This window comes from Punica granatum, chromosome 8 (genome assembly GCF_007655135.1).
Source record: "Punica granatum isolate Tunisia-2019 chromosome 8, ASM765513v2, whole genome shotgun sequence".
Taxonomy (NCBI): Eukaryota; Viridiplantae; Streptophyta; class Magnoliopsida; order Myrtales; family Lythraceae; genus Punica; species Punica granatum.
Genome location: NC_045134.1, coordinates 7,903,405 through 7,927,176, shown reverse-complemented (window position 1 = coordinate 7,927,176; position 23,772 = coordinate 7,903,405). Strand labels below are relative to the sequence as shown.

Here is a 23,772-nt window from a genome sequence, read left to right as displayed (position 1 = left end):
ACGTATTATTGATTTTAACATTACCAAAAATGGAATTTTTTAGACGTGCAAGAAAAAATTACATATATGCGAACTTAATTAGACAAAAAAAAAGTGCAAAAAAAATATTTGTATAAACTTTATTAAAGAAAAAAACACATGCAAAACATTCGAATTGATAGAATTGTAGGAGTGTACAATAAATACCAAAAAAATTAAATATATAAACTTTATTAAATGAAAAAGAATTATTTTAACTGAATTTAACATTTGAATTGGGAGAATTACAACTATGTACATTGAATACCAATTTTAATATGAATATATATATATATATTAACTTAATTAAATGAAAAAATTATTTTGATCAAATTTGACCTTTGATTTTGCAGAATTAACTGTTGTACATTGAATAACAATTTTAATACGAATATAAATGTGTAAACTTAATTAAACAAAAAAACATATAATAAACTCAGTTAAAGATAATACAACTCATTTATACCCTACACAAAATAATTATACAACTCATCTACCATTAAAAAACAAAACAATAATTAAGTTGTATAATTGTTTTGTTTTTATGTGGTAATTGAGTTGTATTATGTTTAATTAACTTACATTATACCATCCATCTACCAAACTAAATTACACTGTGTTTGGGAGTTTTTAGGTAGGGGAGGGGAGGGGAGGGGAGGACCCTTTGTTTGACAGTAACTAACAAAGAAGATTAAAAGAGAGAAGTGAAAAAAGAAAATAAAATTATAAAGGTTTTAAGAAAAATATTATAAAAGTTTTAGAAAAACTATTATAAATTCCATGCATAGTCTAAGTCTTGTCATAGTACAATAATTTAGTGAAGTCTGGTATCATCTGTATGACTATGGTTGCCAAGGTTGCTCTGTAGTACAATAATCGAGTCCTATGTTATGTAATGCGCCTGGACAACTTCTCTCAGAAGTTGATCATCGAATAAATGAAACTTCTCTGCTGAAAATTTGTGTGAAATCCTTCTCTGTTGACTCCTCTCTGGAAGTTTATCCCGTCCGGCGTGCGACCCATTCGGGGAGGAGAGAGAAAATAAGGGACTTGTTTTGCCGGTTCCAACCGATAAAACCCCCCAGATATCAAGGTGCGCACAAATTTTTTTTTTTGGCCAAAAAGTAATTAATTGGGCTAGATGAAAAGGGAAAGGGGAAAGATAATTAATTAAGGAATAAGTTAATTATTATCTTAAATAGCTTTTAATTTTGCCTCACTGGCTTTACAGTGTGCATTGCTAGATTTTCTGTTTCCACGAAACAGCAAAAAAAAAAAAAAAAGTGGTAAGAAAATTATTGAGTTGCCGAGAATGGAATTGTGGGTAAGGTTTCCTATTTATTATCGCGGGAAAATTTGGTGTATCGACGGGCATGACATGTAAAAGTTGTTCAGACTTCGAAATACCTCGAGAAAGCCGGGGGCTAGGGATGTTTTAAGCAGCCATAGCTAGGAATGTTGCGCGGTGCGGGAACTAGGAGAGTAATAAGTCTATGAACTTCGAACCAGGAGTTGAACCGTGCTAAATTGACAACCATTATCACCATATTGTCATGTAGTATTGTGAAGCCTGCAAGTACTAGAAACACACTACTACTAGGATTGCTCACTGGGCCTAAGGGATGTGCATGGATATTGGGTATACCCGGAGTCGGTTGGAACTTACTCGTTAGAGTATGGTCCAGGTAACTCCAATTGAAAATAGAGTAAGATCTGGGTAGTAATTTAAGGAAAGAGTGAAAATAGGTTCTGGTTCCAATTCCAACATACAGGGTATCCACACTTATATTTTTTCTGAAAAAATTATTTTATATTTATATAATCATCTATGTGCAATGTAGTAGCTACAAAATCCTAAGGAGAACTTATTTGATTTGTCTACTAAGAAGAGTTACATCATTTTTTTAACTAAATAGCTATATAATCTTTTAGTTGCGTACATTATGTAATCCTAAGGAGAGCTACATAATCCTTTAATTATGTGGATGGATGTGATCCGACTAATCTATGTCGACATTTATTTATTTTGCGTGATTATGAATGAGATCTTTTCGATTTTAGTTATTTATTTCATTTATTGTGCTTAAAGAGAAAAATATTAGATAAGTAATATAAGTAAATTCATTTATTTAAGTTTATGTGATTTCTACCAAGTAATGCCTATTGCCTTTCTCTATAGCCTATTTTGAAGGGAAAAAGGAATAGATTATTCTTTTGGTGTTCCATGTCAATTTAATCTTACAAAATAATAAAAAAAATCTTATCTATTACTTAATTTTGCCACTATTTTCACTAAAATAGATATGATTAGTGTGTCTTACGATCTATGTAAACCTATTCTATTTCAACAATATAAATGAGCAAACATATTTTGAACCATATAATATGAAGCACGGTTAAATATACTAGTATTTATGATTTTAAATTGAGGATGAAATATCGAATCCTGCTCTCGCTTGATGTTATTTTATTGAATCGATTTAAATAAAATATGTCATAAGTATTTTTACAATAACTCGTAAATATACGATATATTTTTATGGTTAACTTCTCCCCGTGGTCTTACCGGAGGCCGTTGCGTCTCCATGAAAAGTCGTCCTCGTTGATTGTCGTCTCGTCAGTATGGAAAATTAGGAAAAGGCAGTCTTGGTCTTCCCGGAATTTTCGGCAGATGCCATTTTCACTTTATTACCAGTTAGGACGACAATGATATTAGGAGACACTAGTGATGATACATGCATATATACGTGCATATTATATATATGTAGCTATTTCTCTTACGTACCTCAGCTGATATTATTATCATTATTATTATTATTGTTGTTGTTATACTATTAGCCAACTGTATAATTATTATTATTCCCCTTTTCTTACAAGTACTGCCTGCTATTAGAGCATTCGCTGTGCTAGTCCCTCTTCAGACCTCCGTTGAGGGCCCACACAGTTCCACATAAGTGCTACATCATTCGAAGAGAAATCGAAAAAAGAGAGAGTCGAAACTTTAATGGTCGGTCTCTAATCGAGTCTCTATTTTTATATTTTCTTTTTAGAATAAAAAAGAGTTAAAAAAAAAGCAAATTAATTGTGCCGCTCACTGCATGCAACGTGGCCGGAACAATGGGTTCCCACGTGACAAAAGAGCCAACGATTCTTTTGCCCATCTCTAAATAATAATAATAATAATAAAAGCTGTTGTAGTAGCAAGGGAGGGAAATGTGGCAGCCCTTAATTGCCCGACCGGGGAAGAGAGACGTCACTCTTCAAAGAGATGAGTCTCCAAAATCTGAGTCGCTCTAATGCATAATGTCTCTATCTCTGTCTCCGTCTCCCATTTCGCCATGTGGGCATCGGAAACGCGGATCGGAGACCGCTCTACATATGCTCTGAATACTTCACTAGCTCAAGGCTCGCGCCTCTAATTTACTGTACGCTTTGGTGAGATCATGGTGATTTAGATGGACCATGTTTCATCGAGCTCTTTACCCATTTGGCGAATGGAACATTTCATGATGATTGTAGAGCCCCTCTAGTCCCCAGAAGAGGATTGTCATACTGATCTCTCCCACCCGACCTTTTATTCAGCAAAAAAAAAAAAAAACCCAAGGCTCGCGCCTCGTCGCGGGGATGGAAAATTGTTTTGTTTATGTTATTCAGTTATATATAGTAAGTACGAGTCAGTAGATGTAATCCAGATATTGAAGTAAATAAAAGTCTTTTAAAAGGGAAAAAGTGAAATATAGTTGACCGCATAATGCATTGGCTTGTATATAATATGTTCAAATGATAAATTAAAAGTCATTATGAATGATAAAAATAGATAATAAAAAATAATAAAATTGATGTGAAACCATAAAAAAAGCAACAACTGGTACATAGATTCTCATTATCATAATTTATAATTAATTTTATCTATGATAAGATGATATCCATATATAATAATATAGCAATCTCCTGCTGCTTGCACCAAGACAAAAGATAGCATGGAAATTTTCTCACTAAAGTAAAATATGTAACAGTAAGAAATTTTTACCCGAAAATGACCATCATTGGTCCAAATAATTGTTACAATATAAGCATGATCGGTCCAAATAGCTTAAATAATATATATTTGATTTTTCAATTTCATCATATTTTTAATCACATTAATTTTCAACATTGATAATAGTTGTATTAATATTTTTTATTCCTACTTTAATCTACTTATTTTGTCGAGTAGGCCCCTTTTTTATCGATGCATGGATTACGATACATTTGGAGAAAAATAATTCAATGGGAGATTTGGTAAATTCTTCAATTTAAAGTTGGATTTTTACTTTGATACAAAAGAACCTTTCTTATCTAGTTTCAAGGGAAAAAAATATCGATTTGAATAGTAGGATTTAATAAATAAATATTAATCAAAATAATGAATAAAATGACAAAAATAAACAATATTGAAAGTTCATGAAGAATTTCCAAAATAAGAAAAATATAAAAAAGATTCTAATAACGAAAAAGGCACTCATTTAAATATTTTACACATCTTATACTATTGTTTGAGTAAAAATTTTCTTTTGTAACTACCGCCTTATTTATAGGATGTGGTTAAAAATTAAAAGTATTAATTTAAATATGATAGAATTTAAATAAAAGAGAGAAGTTGAATGATAATATTGCTCACTTAATATTATTCTCCTCCCTTCTTTTTCCTCCCTTGTTCAATGTCTCCTTATTTTGTTTTTCTTTTTTTCCAAATTCTATCTCAAATTCTTAACTGTATTTTTCTTACCCTTAATTTTTTTTTCGCTCTTCCAAATTAACCCATCCATGAACATATTGAAAAAAAAATCATTATAGTTGGAGCATGATACACACGAGCTAGGTGTTCGCTCATGCATGGGTAAATTTTAGTGTATATATAAATACACAAGTAAGAAAAACAAAAAACACAAAATAATAAAATGATAAAATATACGAGAAAAAGGAAATAAATAAATAAACAAATAAAAAAAAGTAAAACAAAGAATGAAGAATATATATGTATATATGTAGACACACTAAGGTAAATTAGCAAAACTGAAAATGGAAATGAAAAAAAAGGAAAAATGTGAACTTGACATGTGGCCAAGAGATTTATTTATATACTAGGGCGGAGGTCTTGGAGATGCGGCGGAACATAAATTTGAATCCTCGACGTAATTGTTTCTTTTATTTTATGTAGATCAAATTATATATTGACTCATTAAATATCATGAATACGTAGCTTATTCAATATATACAATATGATTTTTCTATTTGAGCTATATAAAAAAATTGTTTGTATAATACAATATTATTATCTATACTATTACAAAAAGGTTTAAAAAGTTAGTTTGTCTAACTTTTAGTTTTTCTAAAATGCCCTTTGAAAATATATGTGAATATTAATTAAGGCGCCATTTGGTTCATGAAAAATAAGGGGAAATCGGAATTGAAATGGAGCATTTCGATTTTAAGTGTTTGGTTTAAGGGATTCCAAAATCGATTCCCTTGTACAAGGGAATCAATTCCCCCATATTGGGGAATCACCTATTCCGTGGGATCCCACAGGAAATGGAGAAGGAGGAATCAAAATTATTATTTTTTTATTTTTAATCTAATTTTGGACTGAAGATTTGATTAAAAATGTAAAGAAAAACGTGTAAATGGTCAAGAAACAACAAATTGATAGAAAGATTAATTGTTCTCATGATCAACAAACATAGTCAACATATTAATTTGGTGGGGGTATCTCGTCGATTAACAATTCAACAAACACAATCCACCACTTCAAGATACGTTATATAAATAATAATTGAACCACATGGATACTTGTGAACCGTTCACTTGAAATATTACGAATAATTATCAATGTATCATATATTGAAATTTGATTCCAATTCCGTAGGCAAATAACCAAACAAAAGCGGATGGAATTGAATTTTGATTCCATATTAAACTAAATAAAAATGGGAATTTATCATTATGTTTCTAATTTCGTCCCATTCCACCTCATTCCATTTCCGTTTCAACACCCCTAGCCAAACGGGCTTAAGATTCATCAGATAAGAGGATGTTAATTTCTATTTTTTAATTAATTGTTCCCAACTCCTCTCATAATTATTCATTATCTCTCCTCACTCCCTCTCCTCTCTTTTGAATGTTTTCACCCATTTTCTTCTTCTTCTTCTTTTTTATCCTCAACGCACCCATTTTTGAGTTATTGAATTGTAATATTTTGTATTTTATATATCTATAGTACTTCAAAAAAGGAAAACAAAAACTTTCGTCTAAAGACAAATTTGTCAATTTATATACTTTTAACCACCCACCCCTCCGGCCTCTTTCTTTTTTTTTTTTTCCCCTCTGCTTTTCTATCTTTCACTCGCTCCTCTATATCGACACATGTGCAAGGCAACTTCTTCAAATGAACAATTACAATAACATTTCTAATAATTTTTACTAATTCTTTTAATATTTTCACTAAATTTATGGAGAATATGAAACAAAGGTGCGTGAATTCCAATAACGATTTTTTTTCTCAAAATCTTTCACTCTTGAGCAAATGACGTGCTTTCCATTAACTTGATAAAACCCGAGAATGGTGCGCGTAAACGTTTAGTTAAAATATATAGGATTAATAACAAAAAAAATACAAACTTTTCACATTTTGACAATTTTAGCACAAACATTTTAACTAAAAATATTAGCACAAACATTTTTATTTAATCTAAAAATGCATAAATTTTCGATTTGATAACAATTTTAGCACGGTTTCAAATTTTCCGTTAATTTGAACGAAATCGAGGCCACAGAGGGCGCCGGCAACCTCAATCGGGAGGAGGGCATCGGCGACTCCAATCGAGGTGTGGTAGCCGGCGAGCCGGTGCCCTCTGTGGCCTCGATTCCGTCCGAATTAGTAGAAAATTTGACGTCGTGTTAGAATTATTATCAAATCTTAAGTTTGTTTATTTTTAGGTTAAGGAAAAAAATTCGTGCTAGAATTGTGAAAATGTGAAAATTTTGTATTTTTTTGTTATTAACCCAAATATATATTCATTACTTTGGATCTTAATTGTCAAATATAGAAATACGCCCTCTAATTAGCTTTTAAGAAACTCGAGTTTACTCTTTGAGAATAAATGTACATATTTACATACAATATTTTTTTTTTTTTATGAACTCCATCGTGATGTAATTTATCTAAATTTATTGTAAGGGGGATTCAACAAAAGAAAGAAAGATTGGGATGTTTGAGGACCTTTTACAATTATTTTTGTGCGTTAAAAGAATTAGTGCTGGGAAGGGGAAAAAAAAGACAAAATTGACAATTTGGTCCCCGAAATATACACCTCATGGCAAGTTCGTCCCGGAAATAAAATCTGTGTACAAATTGGTCCGGACGTTACAAACGTTAGGACGAATTGATCCGGACGTTGCAAATGTTAGGACGAATTGGTCCTTCCGTTTGAAAATATGAGAAGTCCCTAACGGAACTTCATGAAGATGGCGTTAAACACCCACTGTTCATCATCCCTGCTGTTTCCTTCTTCCTTTCGCCTGCCCGAAAATTCACGGATTGCCCCCAATTCCTTCTTCTTCCCCCAAAATTCAATCAAACCCTAATTACGCTAGAAATCTTCAAATTCTGGACAACGGCTCAAATTCGATCGAGCTTCGTTCTGAAATTGAGAGTGTTGGCCGTGAGGATCGTCGAGGAGAGCATCGGCCATTTACTTCGCCGAAATCGATATCGTCGAGGAGAGCATCGGTGAGTCAGCAGCGTCGAGATCGTCGAGGAGAGCATCGGCCTCGAAAAGGGTGACGAAATCCAAACCAGATTACCATCTTTTGGAGACTATTAATCACAACAGCCCTCTATTCAGGCGAATCATCTGGTGATAATGAGACTTCAAACGGGCCCAGCTCTCTCTCCGTCAGGTTGGTCAAATAACAAAATGTATCTATTGGAAACGTTTGCTAAAGTGAGAATGAGAGAAATAGGGAAGTCTCCCAAATCAAGCATTTTAGAGATAATGGCTTCAAATATCGGCAAATTGTTGATGTACCTTTATAGTATGTCTAGAACAATCGTGCTTTTATTTCAGGGTTATAATGTAAGTAAGCATTGAATATCGATAAGAGTAGATTACCGAAGAAAGATCTTCCAAAAATGATAGTGGCTGGAATCTCCACCACTTGCAAGTCAATTTCCTTGCGGGTGACAGCCTGCAGGAGTTCATAGAATAGCAGACAAAATTATCCATGAATATGAGAGTATAAAGGACTGAACGAACTGTCGGATGAGTTTTTAGCAAGCAAATTGCAAATACATTTTCAAGTTAAGGCTATTCTTTGAAATATACCACAGCATGGAACAAGAACAAGAAGAAATTTGAGCATGCAGTAGACAGGTTTTATGCGTGTTCACGCAAATTAGCTTAGGATATATTAACAACATTCAATTGGTTACTTGTTTATTCATGTATGAAGTTTGATTATTTCGAACCTGGATGTATTACTCTTGTTTGCAGTCCGGTGGCGATGCAACGGATATGATAGGGAGCCCCATTGTCAGCTGTAATTGTAAAACGAGTTCATTGGTATGTGTTTTCTTTCATTGGTATATCACTCGATATTGTGCCCGCTGATATTGTACCATGTTGAGCTTGTTGAGCTCGTGGACATTACAGACATGGAAAAATGTATTGGAGTTAGAACTGTTGTCCAGAAAGTTTATTTTCTGTACTGTTTAAACATCACATTTTTCCTTTCTTTGAATTTTTTCTGGAAATGCCTCCAGATGAATATGATCTGATGTGGCCGGAAAGGGATTTTTACTGTTTTGTGCTTAAAAAGCTGCTTTATTTCTCTTTTCGAAGCACGGCAATGGTTATGACTCTGATTTAAGATCCTCTCTAAATGACACTCTCTGCAGCGAAAACAAATAGATAGACACAGCTAGATATGGGAGGTGAAGGAAGTCAATGGAGTAGGATAAAGCAATATGTCCAAAAGTCCACAGCTTCTTCACGAGTTGAGGAATCAGTCAATCTATGTGGGTGTGGAAGGAAGCTCCTGTTGCAAATATCTACCAGGAAACAAAGTTATGGTAGGCATTTCCTTGGTTGTCCTTTATGGAAGAGAAGTGATCTTACTTGTGGATACTTTGAATGGGTGGATAATGAGGAGCGACTTGAAGCGCAGCAGACTGTAGGACCCCGGATTGGAGCTTCTTTTACATCCCCGAAGAAACAAGGTTTAAATGGAGAAGATAAGAAGCTCATGAAAAAGATGAAGAAGAAAATTCAAATGTATGAACATGAGAACAAAATGCTGAAGATTGCATGTTGTATATTGATTTTTGTCCTTGTTTTAACCTTAGTTTGTGTTTGTCCGAGGATATTGTAACGTGTTTCCCCGTGTGAATGGGATACTGTAGGCTTGTGAGCTTCTAATTTCTATTAAGATGACTGCTATTGATTTTCGACTGTTATTGTTTGGCTTTGCGTGACATTCTGTTATTGTTGCCTATTATGCATTTTGCCCACAGAATACAAAAGAAAATGCATTTTTTCGACAGAATACATAATAAAATGCATGTTTTCCACATAATGCATTTTTCTGACAGAATACATAACAGAATACATTTTCTTCACATAATACATAACATAATGCATTTTTCTACAAAATACATAACAAAATGCATTTTTCGACAGAATACAGAATAAAATGCATGTTTTCCACAGAATACATAACAGAATGCATTTTTCCCACAAAATACAAAACAAAATGCATTTTCTTAATACATAACAGAATGCATTTTTCCCACAAAATACAGAATAAAATGCATGTTTTTGACAGAATACATAACAAAATGCATTTTCTCCACATAATACATAACACAATGCATTTTCTTCACAGAATACATAACCACAAACATACAACTATTGCAAGTCTTGTTGACATCTAATTAGGTGAAACTACAATTAAAACTATAAAAATTGCCTATCAGGTCTACGAACTCCTCAAGATCTTTGACATAATTCCTATGTGGAGCACCAGGACATAATTCTTCCAAAGCCAATTTCAAACCCTGCAAAAATCTTTGATGTCAAATAATATTCAAGTTTTAGTCAATATTAAAAAATTATTGTAATTCATAGGTACCTTCTGTTGATCTGATATAAAGTTCCAACCATTGTCACTGTATTGTCCAATATCCCCAAGCAAATTTGTCAAAAACCAACTCCATGTATCCCTACTTTCTTGCTCAACAACAGCTACTGCAATCACATAGAAATGTTGATTGCCATCTTGAGCAACAGCAGACAGTAATTGCCCTTCATAGTACACCTTTAAAAAACACCCATCAAGGCCAATGAGGGGCCTGCACCCTGTTTTAAACCCCAGAACATTTGCATTAAAGAAAATGTATAGCCTATCAAATGTTGGTGGGAGCTCTATAGTAGGTCTATGCACTTTCAAATCAAATGTAGAGTTAAGATTCCTCCTCCTAAGTTCCTCACAGTAGTCCTACAATTTTTGATATTGTAACTTCTCAAATCTCTCTACAATTTTCCTGGCCAACCTCATTGCTCTGTATACCTGATAGTCATCTACATGAATACCTCTATACCTTTTAAGCCACTCAAAAGCATCATGTGCTGACATCGTTGGGTATGATCTTAATTCATCAACAAGCTGAGCAGCCAACCACTTCTTATTAGCTTGCTTGTTTTTGAATCCCCTAGCACAAGTATGAGGCTCCACTAACTTCTTTACTTTGAAAGTTTTCACCTCATTACTCCAAGAACAGAAGATCTCCCATTTGCACCCTTCTGATCTATACTTTGCCTTCACCCTTTCGTTGTCATTCTTCACAAACTTGAATACCCTTCCTATTGCTATATTATAATCTGCCACAGCTTTCTTGAACATAGTTAAGTTTGTGAATAACATGTGTAACTCTAATTGAACCTCCCCAAATGTGGCATTCTCATCAAACTCGGGGTACTTTCTCAACTCCTCTTCACCCTTGTCCTCATCAGATATACACTTGTCCACTAACTCCTCTGAAATATAGCCTTCGTCTTCATCACTTGAGATGACCATATGAGATGTTGTTAGTGATAATCTGACAACTATCTGCTCTATATTTTCGAGATCTGATCCATCACCAATATGCTCTTCTTCTTCATCCAAATGACCTTCAGCATCCTCATTAAATATATAGTCTGAATCCCAATAAACTGATGGATCAACATGCTCAATACCTTCATACTCAAAATGGTCCTCTTGCCCATCTACATCATATCCTTCAACAATATCCTCCTCACCAACCTCATCATCATTCCTGTATAAAACCAATTCAAAAATCCATCACCTCATGCCAAACACAAACCAAAGACAGCAAAAGCAACAATCACTACTAACCTGGAAGCCATGTGCAACGCAAATCAACAAACGTAGTCGCTGGGACTCCTGGATCCTCTCGGGGTTATTCCCCTTCTCCTCCTTGATTTGTAGCTCAATTACGGTTTGATTTCAATTGCATCCAAGCATCACGGACTTCAACTGATGGTGTCGGCAACCAACCTCAGCCGAAAATGGGGCTCGCTTTCATATCCGTTGCATCGCCACCGGACTACAAACAACAGTAATACATCCGGGTTCGAAATAATCAAACTCCATACATCAATAACAAGCTAGTAACCAACTATACAAGTATATCATATATCGACCAAAAACAAAATAAGATGTAAAAGAATAATAATAAATTCCAAAAGTTTCAAGGAATTCAGCATTCTATTAATACCTCGTATCCACGGAGCCAATGAAACTAAGCACGTTAAGTCATAATTACAACCAAATGAAAATGGTTATCTGCTGAATCAATTCTTTCGTCAACGAATAGTCTTGTATCTTTTGAAGCATGATTTAACCACGATCATCTATCGGTTGAAGCAGCACAAACTAACTCTGTAAGCTGTAGCAAGCAGTAAGCTTGTTGCTAAGCTGTAATAAGCACAAACTAGTCACCTCTAATAATTAAGTTTCTTCACCCGGAGACACCAACATGCCAAAAATTTTGCGCAATCAAGAAATGATAAAAGGTCATCGTGAAACATCACAATCTCCCAATCCTCACGCACGGGTGAACCACCAAACAAGAATAGACCACGCACGGGTGAATACATTAAAATAAATGTGATGTAATACATTAACATAACTGTGAATACATCCGGATTTGAAAACAAAGCAAGTCCTTAAGATGATGGCGCCTCACCAATGCTCTCCTCGACGATCCTTACGGCCGACACTCTCTATTTTAGAACGAAGCTCGATCGAATTTGAAAATTTCTAGCGTAATTAGGGTTTGATTGAATTTTGGGGGAAGAAGAAGGAATTGGGGGCAATCCGTGAATTTTCGGGCAGGTGAAAGGAAGAAGGAAACGGCAGGGATGATGAACAGTGGGTGTTTAACGCCATCTTCATGAAGTTCTGTTAGGGACTTCTCATATTTTCAAACGGAATGACTAATTCGTCCTAACGTTTGCAACGTTCGGACCAATTTGTATACAGATTTTATTTTCGGGACGAACTTGCCGTGAGGTGTATATTTCGGGGATCAAATTGTTAATTTTGTCAAAAAAAAAGAAAAAAAAAGAAGAAGATTCCGTTGTGAGTGCAATGCCAAGGATCGAACTTTAGCCTCTCGCGTGGGAGTGGGGCGTGAAACCCGGGCAATCATTGTAAACTTTGCTCGCTTATAATATATATTTCAAGGGGAGGGGGGGCGGCGGGAATTGACAGCTGTCTGTCCCCAATCAACAACCGTGAAAGATTCTCTGTGGGCGTGCCATTACAATACTTCGCCTCTGCCTCGCTGTCTTCCATGGTCTCAGTCGGAGCAGGGTAAAAGGCCCCTAGCCTCAATCCCGAATCCCTCTGGTGCTAGAGAAGAAGCAGAAATGGATTCTCCCGACAAAGATGGCGAAACCCAAACCACCAAGTCGAACGGGGTAAGAAAGATCACGTGTATTGTTGTGGCACTCCTGCTTTTCCCTATCTTCATCTTCATACTTAAGCCGGACGTGCGGGCCTTTTTCATCCACCCCCATAAGCCCCAGTTCACCCTTCAAGAGATAACGCTCTATAACTTGAGCGTCGTCTCTGTTGATCCAAGCCTTGTCAGCTCCATGTTCCAGACCACCATCTCGTCGCGGAATCCAAATTCCCACTTTGTCATGTACTATGAAACTGTGGAGGCGTCCCTAACATACCACAACTAGCCGGTGACCTCGCGGGTGGAAATACCTAACACCTACCAGAGACACAAGAGCTCAGTTGTTTGGTCCATGCTTGTTTCTGGGACCTCGATTCCGGTAGCTCCATACATCGGGTTGGAACTGTGTCAGGACTTGGTCAACGGGATGTCTGTGATGGTGATAAAGCTTGATGGACCCGTAAGATGGAGACTCGGGGCCTTTGTGAAGGGCGAGTATCATATAACTGTGGAGTGTCCAGCGTCCCTCACGTTCGGGGCTTCCTCCACAGGCATCCCTATAGGTAATGATGCCATCAAGTATCAGGTCTTGCAGAGTTGCGATGTCAATTTCAATCGGTGATTTGATCAGGTACATACAATGTGTGCACTTATTTTATATTTATTCAACGTACTGTAGTCACAAGATGTTCTTGGCCTAAGGATAAGATAATGTCTACTCAAAGATCGATTTAACCTTGGAGAGGGCGACTTAGTACAGCAGTACAAGATGTTGACTCAGAATTTAATATCCTAAATTCGATTTTCATCCGTATAACTTATATGTTCATTTATTTGACATTAATTTCACTTTTTTTGAAGTTTTTATTTTTTATTTTTTAAAAATTAAGTTGGGGCGCCACACTTGTCTAGCTTCCGTCGGCCACGTGACACTGTCAAATGCCACGTTGGTTTATACCATCGTGCTAGACACACAACAAATTAAATAGGCCGTGCATTTTATGTGGAGTTCACTTGGCTAATCATCTTGCATGACGTGTCACCGTTAAGTAAACTATACAAAAAAAATTAACTTACGTCAAGAGAGAAAATAATTTTGGACAAAGTAGATGAGAAGAATCTACCTAAAACTTTAATGATCTACCAAAAAAAAAAAAGTAGATGAGAAGCACAGAGAACCGTACATATCCAAAGCAATGCAGGCGGCAACTCACTTGTTTGGTGCAAAATTCGATCACTGAATGCCATGAAGAGCGAGATGATTGGGGGCAGGCATTTGAGCGAACAGTTTGTGAGGCAGAAGAGTAATTCGGTTCTGTGGCTCGAGTGGCCAGAAGGACAGCATTGCGAGGACGGTGGCGAGAATCGCAGGCGGAGCGGCTGTGAGAAGAAGGCCAAACGAGCAAGCGAGAGGGCACATGAATGTCAAGAGGGTACGAAGCAGCCCTGGTAATGGGACGAATAGAAATGAAAATTTGAAAATTGAAAACAGCGGGGTCTAAGCGATGTAGGCGGCAAAGAAATATATGTAGGGGGAAGGGTAGTTTAGCCCTAAAATATGGAATTCACCCCATACGGGATTAACCCCCACACACTTTTATTTATTTATTATTATATTATTATTGCAGGGTAGATGAAGCAGAAATTACGCATGAAACACAAAACCTGGCCCATTTCATCTACACTAATCTTTAAATTAAATCACTAGACAAAGAGAGAGAAATCTCCTCCAGCAGCCCTCGCGGCCGCAGCAATCCCATCCCCCACTCCACCGAGGACTGAACTCCAAACAGATGGTTTTGCAGCAGTCACCGTTTTAGCAAGTCCACTAGAAGTCTCCTTCCTCATCCGGCTGGACGAAGCGGTTGTCTTTGCAGGAGATTTAGGGATTGTCTTTGCAGGAGATTTAGCGATTGTCTTTGAACGATGAGTCTTCTTCTCAGCTCGACCGGTTGTCTCTGCAGCGGATTTAGCGGTTGTCTTTGCATCAGATGAAGCGGCTGTCTTTGAACGATGAGTCTTCTTCTCAGCTCGGCCGCTAGTCTCTACAGCAGATTTAGCGATTGTCTTTGCATCAGATGAAGCGGCTGTCTTTGAACGATGAGTCCCCTTCTTAGCTCGGTCGCTTCGTCTCTGCAGTAGATTTAGCGATTATCTTTGTATCAGATGAAGCTGCTGTCTTTGAACGATGAGTCTCCTTCTTAGCTCGGTCGCTTGTCTCTGCAGTAGATTTAGCGATTATCTTTGTATCAGATGAAGCTGCTGTCTTTGAACGATGAGTCTCCTTCTCAGCTCGACAGCTTGTCTCTGCAACAGATTTAGCGATTGTCTTTGCATCAGATGAAGCTGTCTTTGAACGATGAGTCTTCTTCTCAGCTCGACCGGTTGTCTCTGTAGCAGATTTAGCGATTATCTTTGCATCAGATGAAGCGGCTTTCTTTGAACGATGAGTCTTCTTCTCAGCTCTAACGGCTGTCTCTGCGGTAGATTTAGCGATTGTCTTTGCATCAGATGAAGCGGCTTTCTTTGAACGATGAGTCTCCTTCTCGGCTCGAACGGCTGTCTCTGCAGTAGATTTAGCGATTTTCTTTACATCAGATGGAGCGGCTGTCTTTGAACAATGAGTCTCCTTCTCAGCTCGATCGGCTATCTCAGCAGCAGATTTAGTGATTCCCTTTACATCAGATGAAGCGGCTGTCTTTGAACGATGAGTTTCCTTCTTAGCTCGAACGGCTGTCTCTGCAGCAGATTTAGCGATTGTCTTTGCATCAGATGAAGCGGCTGTCTTTGAACGATGAGTCTCCTTCTCAGCTCGACCGGTTGTCTTTGAAGCAGATGGACCGGTTGTCTTTTCAGTAGGTCCTCGACGAGAACTACGACGTCCTCGTGAACTAGAAGTCTCCATCCTTCTCGAGCCGAGCGCAGTTGAAAACTACGGGCTTGTTTGGTTTGTGAAAATAATTTTAGAATCATGATTTTGATTTTAACTCTACCCATTACACAACAAAAACACACGTTTTTCAAGTCAAATTTATAATACAATCGCATTTGTCCTTTTCCACAATCAAAATCAAAATCAAAATCAAAGTTAATTTTTAACTCTAAAACCAAACGTCTCCTACATATGAGAGCGGGAGAGATAATTATCAGATGCAAAGACAAATGAGATTTGATTATTTTGATTCAGAGTTAAAGTTACTTTGATTTTGATTTTGATTTTGATTTTGATTTTGATTGTGAAAAAGGACAAATGAGATGTTATGAGTGCGTTTGGTTTCAGAGTTAAAGTAACTTTGATTTTGATTGTGGAAAATGACAAATGAGATGATATTATAAATTTGACTTGGAAAACGTGTGTTTTTGTTGTGTAGTGGGTAGAGTTAAAATCAAAATCATGATTCTAAAATCAAACTATGAAACCAAACGGGCCTTATAAATTTGACTTGGGAAACGTGTATTTTTATTGTGTAGTGTGTTGAGTTAAAGTTAAAGTTAAAGTTAAAATCAAATTTCTCTCAATCCAAACGGAGCGTAAGAATTTTTGTCATTGAAAACTTCTTGAAATCCGAGTAAAAAGATAATCTTTTGGGCGAAATTTGAATGGGAGGAGTTCAAGTTAGTGTTAGTTTAGGCTAATTTTTGTTTAGTTTTAGTTTGGTTTTATTCAATTCTTTAACTTTTGAATCGTTTTTAATTGTTTTTGCAAATTTATTAAGAAATTCATGCTACTAATGTCAAGTGTTGTGTTTTAAGGGCAACTTTGGAGCTTCAAGGAGCTCAAGGAGTGTGTTTGTGGCTTGAAATTCGTTAAAGAAGCATGGTACGAGACCTCATAAAAGTGTGCCAAGGGACACCAACAAAATATGCTGCGGCACCACGCCTTAATTTTGTTCAGATAACCGTGTTGCGGGCCATACAACCTAAAACTGTCGTGGGGCAACTTGCTCTATTTGCACGATTTCGAGGTTTTGGTGCCTCCGAATTATTCAGGGTAACTTCTAAGTGTGAAGACATCTTGTTGGAATATTTTGCATATTTCATACATTGCATATATACATTTTAGAGGAGTTTGGAAAATATTGAGCATTGTTCTTATATATATATATTCGGAAAACAAAGGGTAATTTAGATCCAAATATGAATAAATCTGGTGACTGGGTTGGCATATATAGTTAGTTATTTAGAAAAGCAAAGGAAATTTACATCGCATTGCGGACATTTTCATTTAATGGGGGATTAAGAAAGTGATCAAAATTAAAAGAGGACATAGTGTAATGATGCACATTTTTTGTCCGGTAATTAAGATATCAGGTTCAATATTCAATGAAATTTCTTTTATTAACTATTATGATTTCTATTTCATTATGTTAAGTCAATGAATCTCCTTTATAACCTAAAAAAAATTATCAAAGAGATAAATAAATAAATAAGCTATATAATCATATATATATATATATATGTATGCACATAAGTAAATGGTGGTTTTGGAGGTAAATGAAGAGAATGTTGATAGAATTCGTATGGAAACAGCCAGCTCGATTTTTTAAGTTGGTCATAAAATTTACCCGTGAAAAGTCGACCAAGTTTGATCAAACTACAGGTCCGCTCCATAATTTTTGCAATATTTCGTATAACATTCTTAGTCATGCTCAATTGTTTCAATTTAAATTGCAATAATGCAAGTTGTGTATGCAAGCTATATAAACATATATATCTATATATAATAAAATTACCGAAGCGAGAAGGTACAAAATAATTTTCTTTTTCGGGGTTGAGAAAAATAATTAAAGAAGGACAAATGGAATGCGTAAATTTATTGTTTTTGTCCATTTTGACCATATATATACACATAGTGAAGATGGGCTTGTAAAAGTAGCGTTAATGGCGTCAGATACAATTGATAGAATATATTTTATTGTAACGATTTTGAAACTTTTTATATCAAAAAAATATTTTAAATTAATTTAAAATATTTATAAAATTTTTTAGATCATCGATGTAATTAATATTTATTTTAAAGAAAAAGAAAGTGACAGATAAATTAGAGGGAAAATGAACGAGTGGTCGAAAATAAATGCAGAGGATAGAGACGGGGGAATCCTAGTCATTTCCTTCATCCCCTATCAGTTCTCACCAACACCACCCCCTCCCCCCCGGGAAGTTTGACGGTCGTTTTCTCCCCATTTTTTTTCCCTGCCTTTTTTTAACTCCTCATCTCTCTCTCTCTCTCTCCCCTCCCCACCCCCCCGGGTGTCACCATCCATGGCTTCTCGGTGCGGCTGCAGCTTCTTCTTCTTCTTCTTCTTCTTCTTCTTTTTCTATATTGTCTCTCTGATCCACCGGTTCCACGCCCAAGCCGTCTCCTTGCCGAACACATTCCTCCTCCCAGTCACCAAAGACGCCTCCAGCCTCCAGTACCTCGCCAAGATCCGCCCCGGTGGCGATTCTCAGCGTCCCCTCACCCTCGTCCTCGATCTCAGCCGCCCCTAGCTCTGGACCTCCATGATGCCGTGAAGATGAAGACTAGGGTTTTATAATTTCATTTGGCCTTTTGAATTTTTTTATTTTTCAAATTTACTTTTAGGTCCTTCTTGTTTAAAAAATTCTGAATTCATCCAAGCGATCGGTTTACGTAGGTTTATCTAAAAACTGTTCAATTTTTTTGAGATCACCGATCTATTTATGCATTTTCAATTTTTAAGCTAATCGGATCGGATATAAATTCGATTTTCGGTTCAACGGTCGAATCGTTCGGTCCAGTTCTGATAACAGTGTGTGAAAGTTATACATCGACCCTGGTATGTTAATATCCATTAGTAAAGATAACGATTTGGGATGGGCTTTGGATAAATCAAAGATGAATAAAGCGAACATACTGTGTGATCCTTTCAAGGGGGTAAACTGACGTTTGATCCCTGAAATTAGGGCAAATTCATGTAATGACGATTAATGAACGATAGATACGTACGTCAACGAAGCTGTGGACTTTTGTGATAACTAAATGGACAAATTGAAATCGTCGTATAGTTACCGCGTAACCAGAGCAGAGGTCTCGAGATATGTTTGCGAAAGTAACCGATATGAATTTGAATTGATTTTGTACAGAAGGAAAAAAATGATATATAAGAAATGTGAGGTTGATGTTGACAGTATCGTCGGGAAGCTGGCGGAATCAGAAAATTTGAAAATTTTGTGACACGGGAAACGAAATTCCAAAACTACTAGAAGAGTAAGGAAGATAGAACGTACCTGAATTCGAAATACTGACGCTGACTTGTCAGATAAGAACTTCAAATATGACACTTCTATCGATATTCACGCCGTCCACGTTAATAGAAACTCCGGATTCGATTGTGCTAGCAACCAAGCACGAAACGAAAAAAAATCTTACGCTAGCAACCAAGCAGGAAGAAAATTCCGGACGCAAGCATAAACTTATTAAACTAATGGATCGAATTTAGGCCAGTAAGCAAGCGAGAACAATTCTCAAGCTCGCTCTTGTTCGAATCGGAAAAAGCAATCTCGAACTTACTTTGCTTCCAAGGGGCCTGTTTATATAAGCAAGCATTCAAGGGGCCCACATGGTCGCCTAAGTTGACGGTCAAAATCGATGACTCTTTTCGTCCTTTCCTCGAAACTTATTTGGACGTATCTTTTTATTTATTTATTTATTTTTTTGGATACATTATGATATAGGATATTCAAAAGTTCAGTAAACTCTAATTTATTCAGTTTTAAGGAGACCTAAATCTCTTATGGCATGAGTTTTCTCCATTCATAAATTTCAAATCCGAAATCTTGATTAAGAAAATAAGTTTCGAATCATCTGAAACAAATTATATTAATTAAATTTAGCCTTTTCTACTTTTCCTGTTTCTAGTCACTAAAGAAATTCCAGCATATACCTTCCAGTAGTGGGTCTCTGATTAATTTAACTATAGAAAACCCCATTAAACAAGTGACGATGATATGAATTAACAATGACTCTGATCAACCAGAGATGAAAATTTAGTTCGCGGATCCATTCAGAATTCTCAAGAGGGGGAGCAGTTCAAGAGCCACTCAAATGTTTTTCTTCTGAATAGAGATCGGTTGCGAGGGTTCTAGATCTTTTACGGAGATGTCATGAGACTCGACGAATTAACTGTTCATAATTCGCGGAATGGTTCATGACCCACGAACCATCCAAATGTCCATGCTAGCTGGTGCATTTTCTTCACTACGTACATCTAATTTATGACCCCTTTAGCATATGGTCTGGTGGAAAGCACGGTACGAGAAGGCCAAAGGGGGCCCTAGATCGAATCCCCTCGTCGCCAGCATTTATCAAATCTTGAAAATGTTTAAACAAGATAAAATACGGGTAAATCAAACATGAGAAATTCTCTTGCGTGTATATCTATTATATCTATCTATTATCTATTATGCTATATATACATAAAGGAGAAACATTTCTAGAATCCTCGTAGAGAATACAATAGTTTTTCATACTATCGTGACTTTATTATGTTTTTATAATATAAAATTATTTTTTATTTTAAAAATAATTTAAATTTATACATTACTTAAGACTTAAGTACGAAGTAAATAATAATATAATAATATAAATAAAAAAAAATATATAAAATAAAATATAATAACCTGTTATATATAACGTATTATAAATTCTTTATAATATATAAAGTGGAAGCATTTCTAGAATCCTCGCGAAAAATACGATAGTTGTTCATACTCGTGACTTTCTTTTGTTTTTATAATATAAATTTTTTTAATTTTTTTTAAAATAATTTAAATTTATACATTACTAAACTACGAAGTAAGTAATAATATAATTATATAAATACAATAATAATAATAGAATATAATATATAATAATATAATAACATGTTGTATATAACGTATAATAAATTATAACATATAATAAATAATAATAATTCTAATATATACGTTTACTTAACTATGACGTAAATAATAATATTATATATGTTCCTTCTTTTCTAAACTTTACCGTATAAAATAGTAAATTTAAATTAATTTTTCACATTGATTTAATTATTACAAAGCAAGTTTTACTTAGTTATGAAAAAAGTGCAAGATGAGTCTTATTTGAGTCCTTAATTCAAACTTATATTACGGTTTGTAAAGTATTTAAGTAAATATCTTATTTATGGATCTTGAATGAGCCAACAATAATTAGATGTACCAATGTGACGGCACTATAAATTCCATTCAATGAGTATATCATGTATTTTTTTAAGAGAAAAATCGACAAGTTCAACGTACTATGTTTCATTAAATTTAACTATCATAAATTTTGATGCGTGTAATTAGAGATTTGGTTCCTCACAAAAACCTCTGACATAAAATGAAATTATGCATTTTCTTTTTTAAAATGAATATTAAATTGGCAAAATTTTCATATTCTTTACAATAATTGTGTCAAATTGAAATAAGTTTTACTTAACAATAAATTGCAAGTATAAGACATTTAAAGCAAATGAGACAATGAAAATTTGCTCCAATAAAATTCAATCTTTAGGTCAGTAAAAAAGTATTTAATTAGAAAGAATTACTGATAGATCGTAAATGAGTCAATAACAATTAGAAAGAAGGAGACATATATCGAGTTCCTTATTGGCCTATGGCAGCAAGAGGATGGATCAAAGTGACGCAATTGTGAAAATTGGTTAAAGAGTACGTTATATATATATATATATATATATATTATATAACATGGCCAACAAATTGTTAAGCAGGACACAATATATATTACTAGAGATTTAATGCATATGTACTTAGAATATATATATATGTATATGTATATATTTTTTTCTATAGAGACTTGTTGAATTTTTTGTTGTAGATGTGATTATAATTTTATTTTCTCGTTGAGAATTCTTTATGCTTTTCAAATTTAATTGGAGTTTCATTTGAATAAAGTAATTTTCATAAACCATGCAGGATTTAAAATAAATGTAATTCACATAAATAATTAATTAGTTATATGCAATATAAACTTTATTTACTATAATAAATTTTCTAACATAAATTTAAAATGATAGGAGCATTGTATTGCAATATATTAATGATCTATTGGAATTTATAGTTATAAGCTTTAGTTTGTTTATATAAATTGTACAGTTAACCTATTACTTGAAAATTAATTTTTTACAAATAATAGTTTCCAAATTGAGGGTCAAAATACCTACATAGATTAATTCAAGTAAAGTATATGTAGGATTCAAAGTGGATTCAAAGTACATATAATTGAAGTTTTATGTACATAAATTAAATAATTTGTTATATATGATATAATTTTTATTTGTAATAATTAATTTTCTAACATAAATTTAAAATAATAGGAGATTTGTATTGCAATAGTCTAATAATATATTGAACTTTATACTTATAAATTTTAGTTCGTTTATAAATTGTACAGTTAACCTAGCAATTAAAAATTATTTTTTTGCAAATAAAATTTTCCAGAATGAGAGCCAAGATATCTATATAAATCAATTCAAATAAAAAGTTTATTTTATTGATGTTGTTATTTTTAAATTAAATTTGTTTTAAATTTGACATCAAAGTAAATATTATTTTGATATTGTATTTTAAACTTTATTTCAATGAACATTTACCTTTTTACATTATCTATTTCATGGATTTGACCTTTTTACCCCTAAATAATTAAAATTTTACTTTTCTAACTCTATTTATTGCAAGGGATGCAACTTCATAGATATATGTAGATAGATGTGAGGAATCATTAGAAACAATGATATTGATATGATCAATATATATATTAAAATTTTCATTGAGATTATACGGAATTAAATCTATTAGTGAAAGATATTAAGTGGTGGCATCCAAGTTGCTTATAAATCCATGGATATTCTTTTATTTTTCAACGTGGGATTTTAGCCTATTTTGCCTATCAATACATGCCCTAATGTGCAATGTGTGACTTTGTTTCTTTTCACTTCCTTACACATTATCAGATGTCCTTAAACATTTCCTTCAACAACTGGCTCGAGCCGAGCTTCTCTTCTATGCTTGGGCGAGGGGGCGCACTTTGGCTATACTCAAAGTTGAGTCGAGCTTTTGGGTTGGAGATGAGTTTAATCGCTTATAGACCCAATGAAAAATTTATACACACACACATACACACTATTGACTTATAGAGATAGATGATGTAGTGCAGTAGCACATGCCCTGAAGAGATTGCATGTTCAATTCTCCTGATAGGACTATTCATGCTCTTTATAAGTTATATTAGAATTTTTATTTTATTATTCTAATCTTTTGACTTATCTTGTAATCAAGAAAAAAAATGATACTGATTTGCAGACATGCATCGTTCTAGTCACGGAAAGTACAATTACTTAACAACAAATTATATCGTCGTCGGGTGTTGCATCCAGCTAGCAATTAGCTAAGTCAAGCTTTTCCATAAACCTCTTTATTTTTGCTTTTTCTTCAATTCGATCACTCCCTAATTGACTTCTTTTTAATTGACTTCCTTTTGTCCTCCAAAGGCTAAGGTTTTAGGTTTCATATGGTCCCACACGATGTCGTTTTCCCATCTTCCTATATGATTGTCTACATCTTCAATCAAGATATTAGTTTTAAAGGATCTTGCGAACCAAACGCTCCTGGTGCCCTATTCCTATTTTTGGTGGCCTCCTCCTTCGTGGATTTTACTATTTTTTAGGGTCCAAATGTCCGATTTAAGAAGCTTTACAATGTTT

The 23,772-nt window shown here is 34.7% G+C and overlaps 1 protein-coding gene and 2 long non-coding RNA genes across 3 annotated transcripts; all 3 read left to right on the top strand.

Annotated features, from left to right (window-relative positions):
* The first annotated feature begins 7,586 nt into the window (after positions 1-7,586).
* LOC116189295 lies at positions 7,587-9,430 on the top strand. The gene is made up of 3 exons (XR_004152374.1): positions 7,587-7,956; positions 8,550-8,618; positions 8,954-9,430. It is a non-coding gene; the product is annotated as an uncharacterized LOC116189295 (long non-coding RNA).
* A 3,559-nt stretch (positions 9,431-12,989) lies between these two features.
* LOC116188685 (NDR1/HIN1-like protein 1) lies at positions 12,990-13,310 on the top strand. Its single transcript, XM_031518169.1, has one exon. The coding sequence runs from the start codon at positions 12,990-12,992 to the stop codon at positions 13,308-13,310; it is 321 nt and encodes a 106-aa protein (XP_031374029.1).
* A 209-nt stretch (positions 13,311-13,519) lies between these two features.
* On the top strand, positions 13,520-18,763 carry LOC116188533. The gene is made up of 2 exons (XR_004152263.1): positions 13,520-13,655; positions 16,778-18,763. It is a non-coding gene; the product is annotated as an uncharacterized LOC116188533 (long non-coding RNA).
* The last annotated feature ends 5,009 nt before the right edge of the window (positions 18,764-23,772 follow it).

Bases quoted from the DNA above. Each gene is read 5' to 3' on its own strand.
- LOC116188685 (XM_031518169.1), top strand. From the start codon at position 12,990: ATGGATTCTCCCGACAAAGATGGCGAAACCCAAACCACCAAGTCGAAC.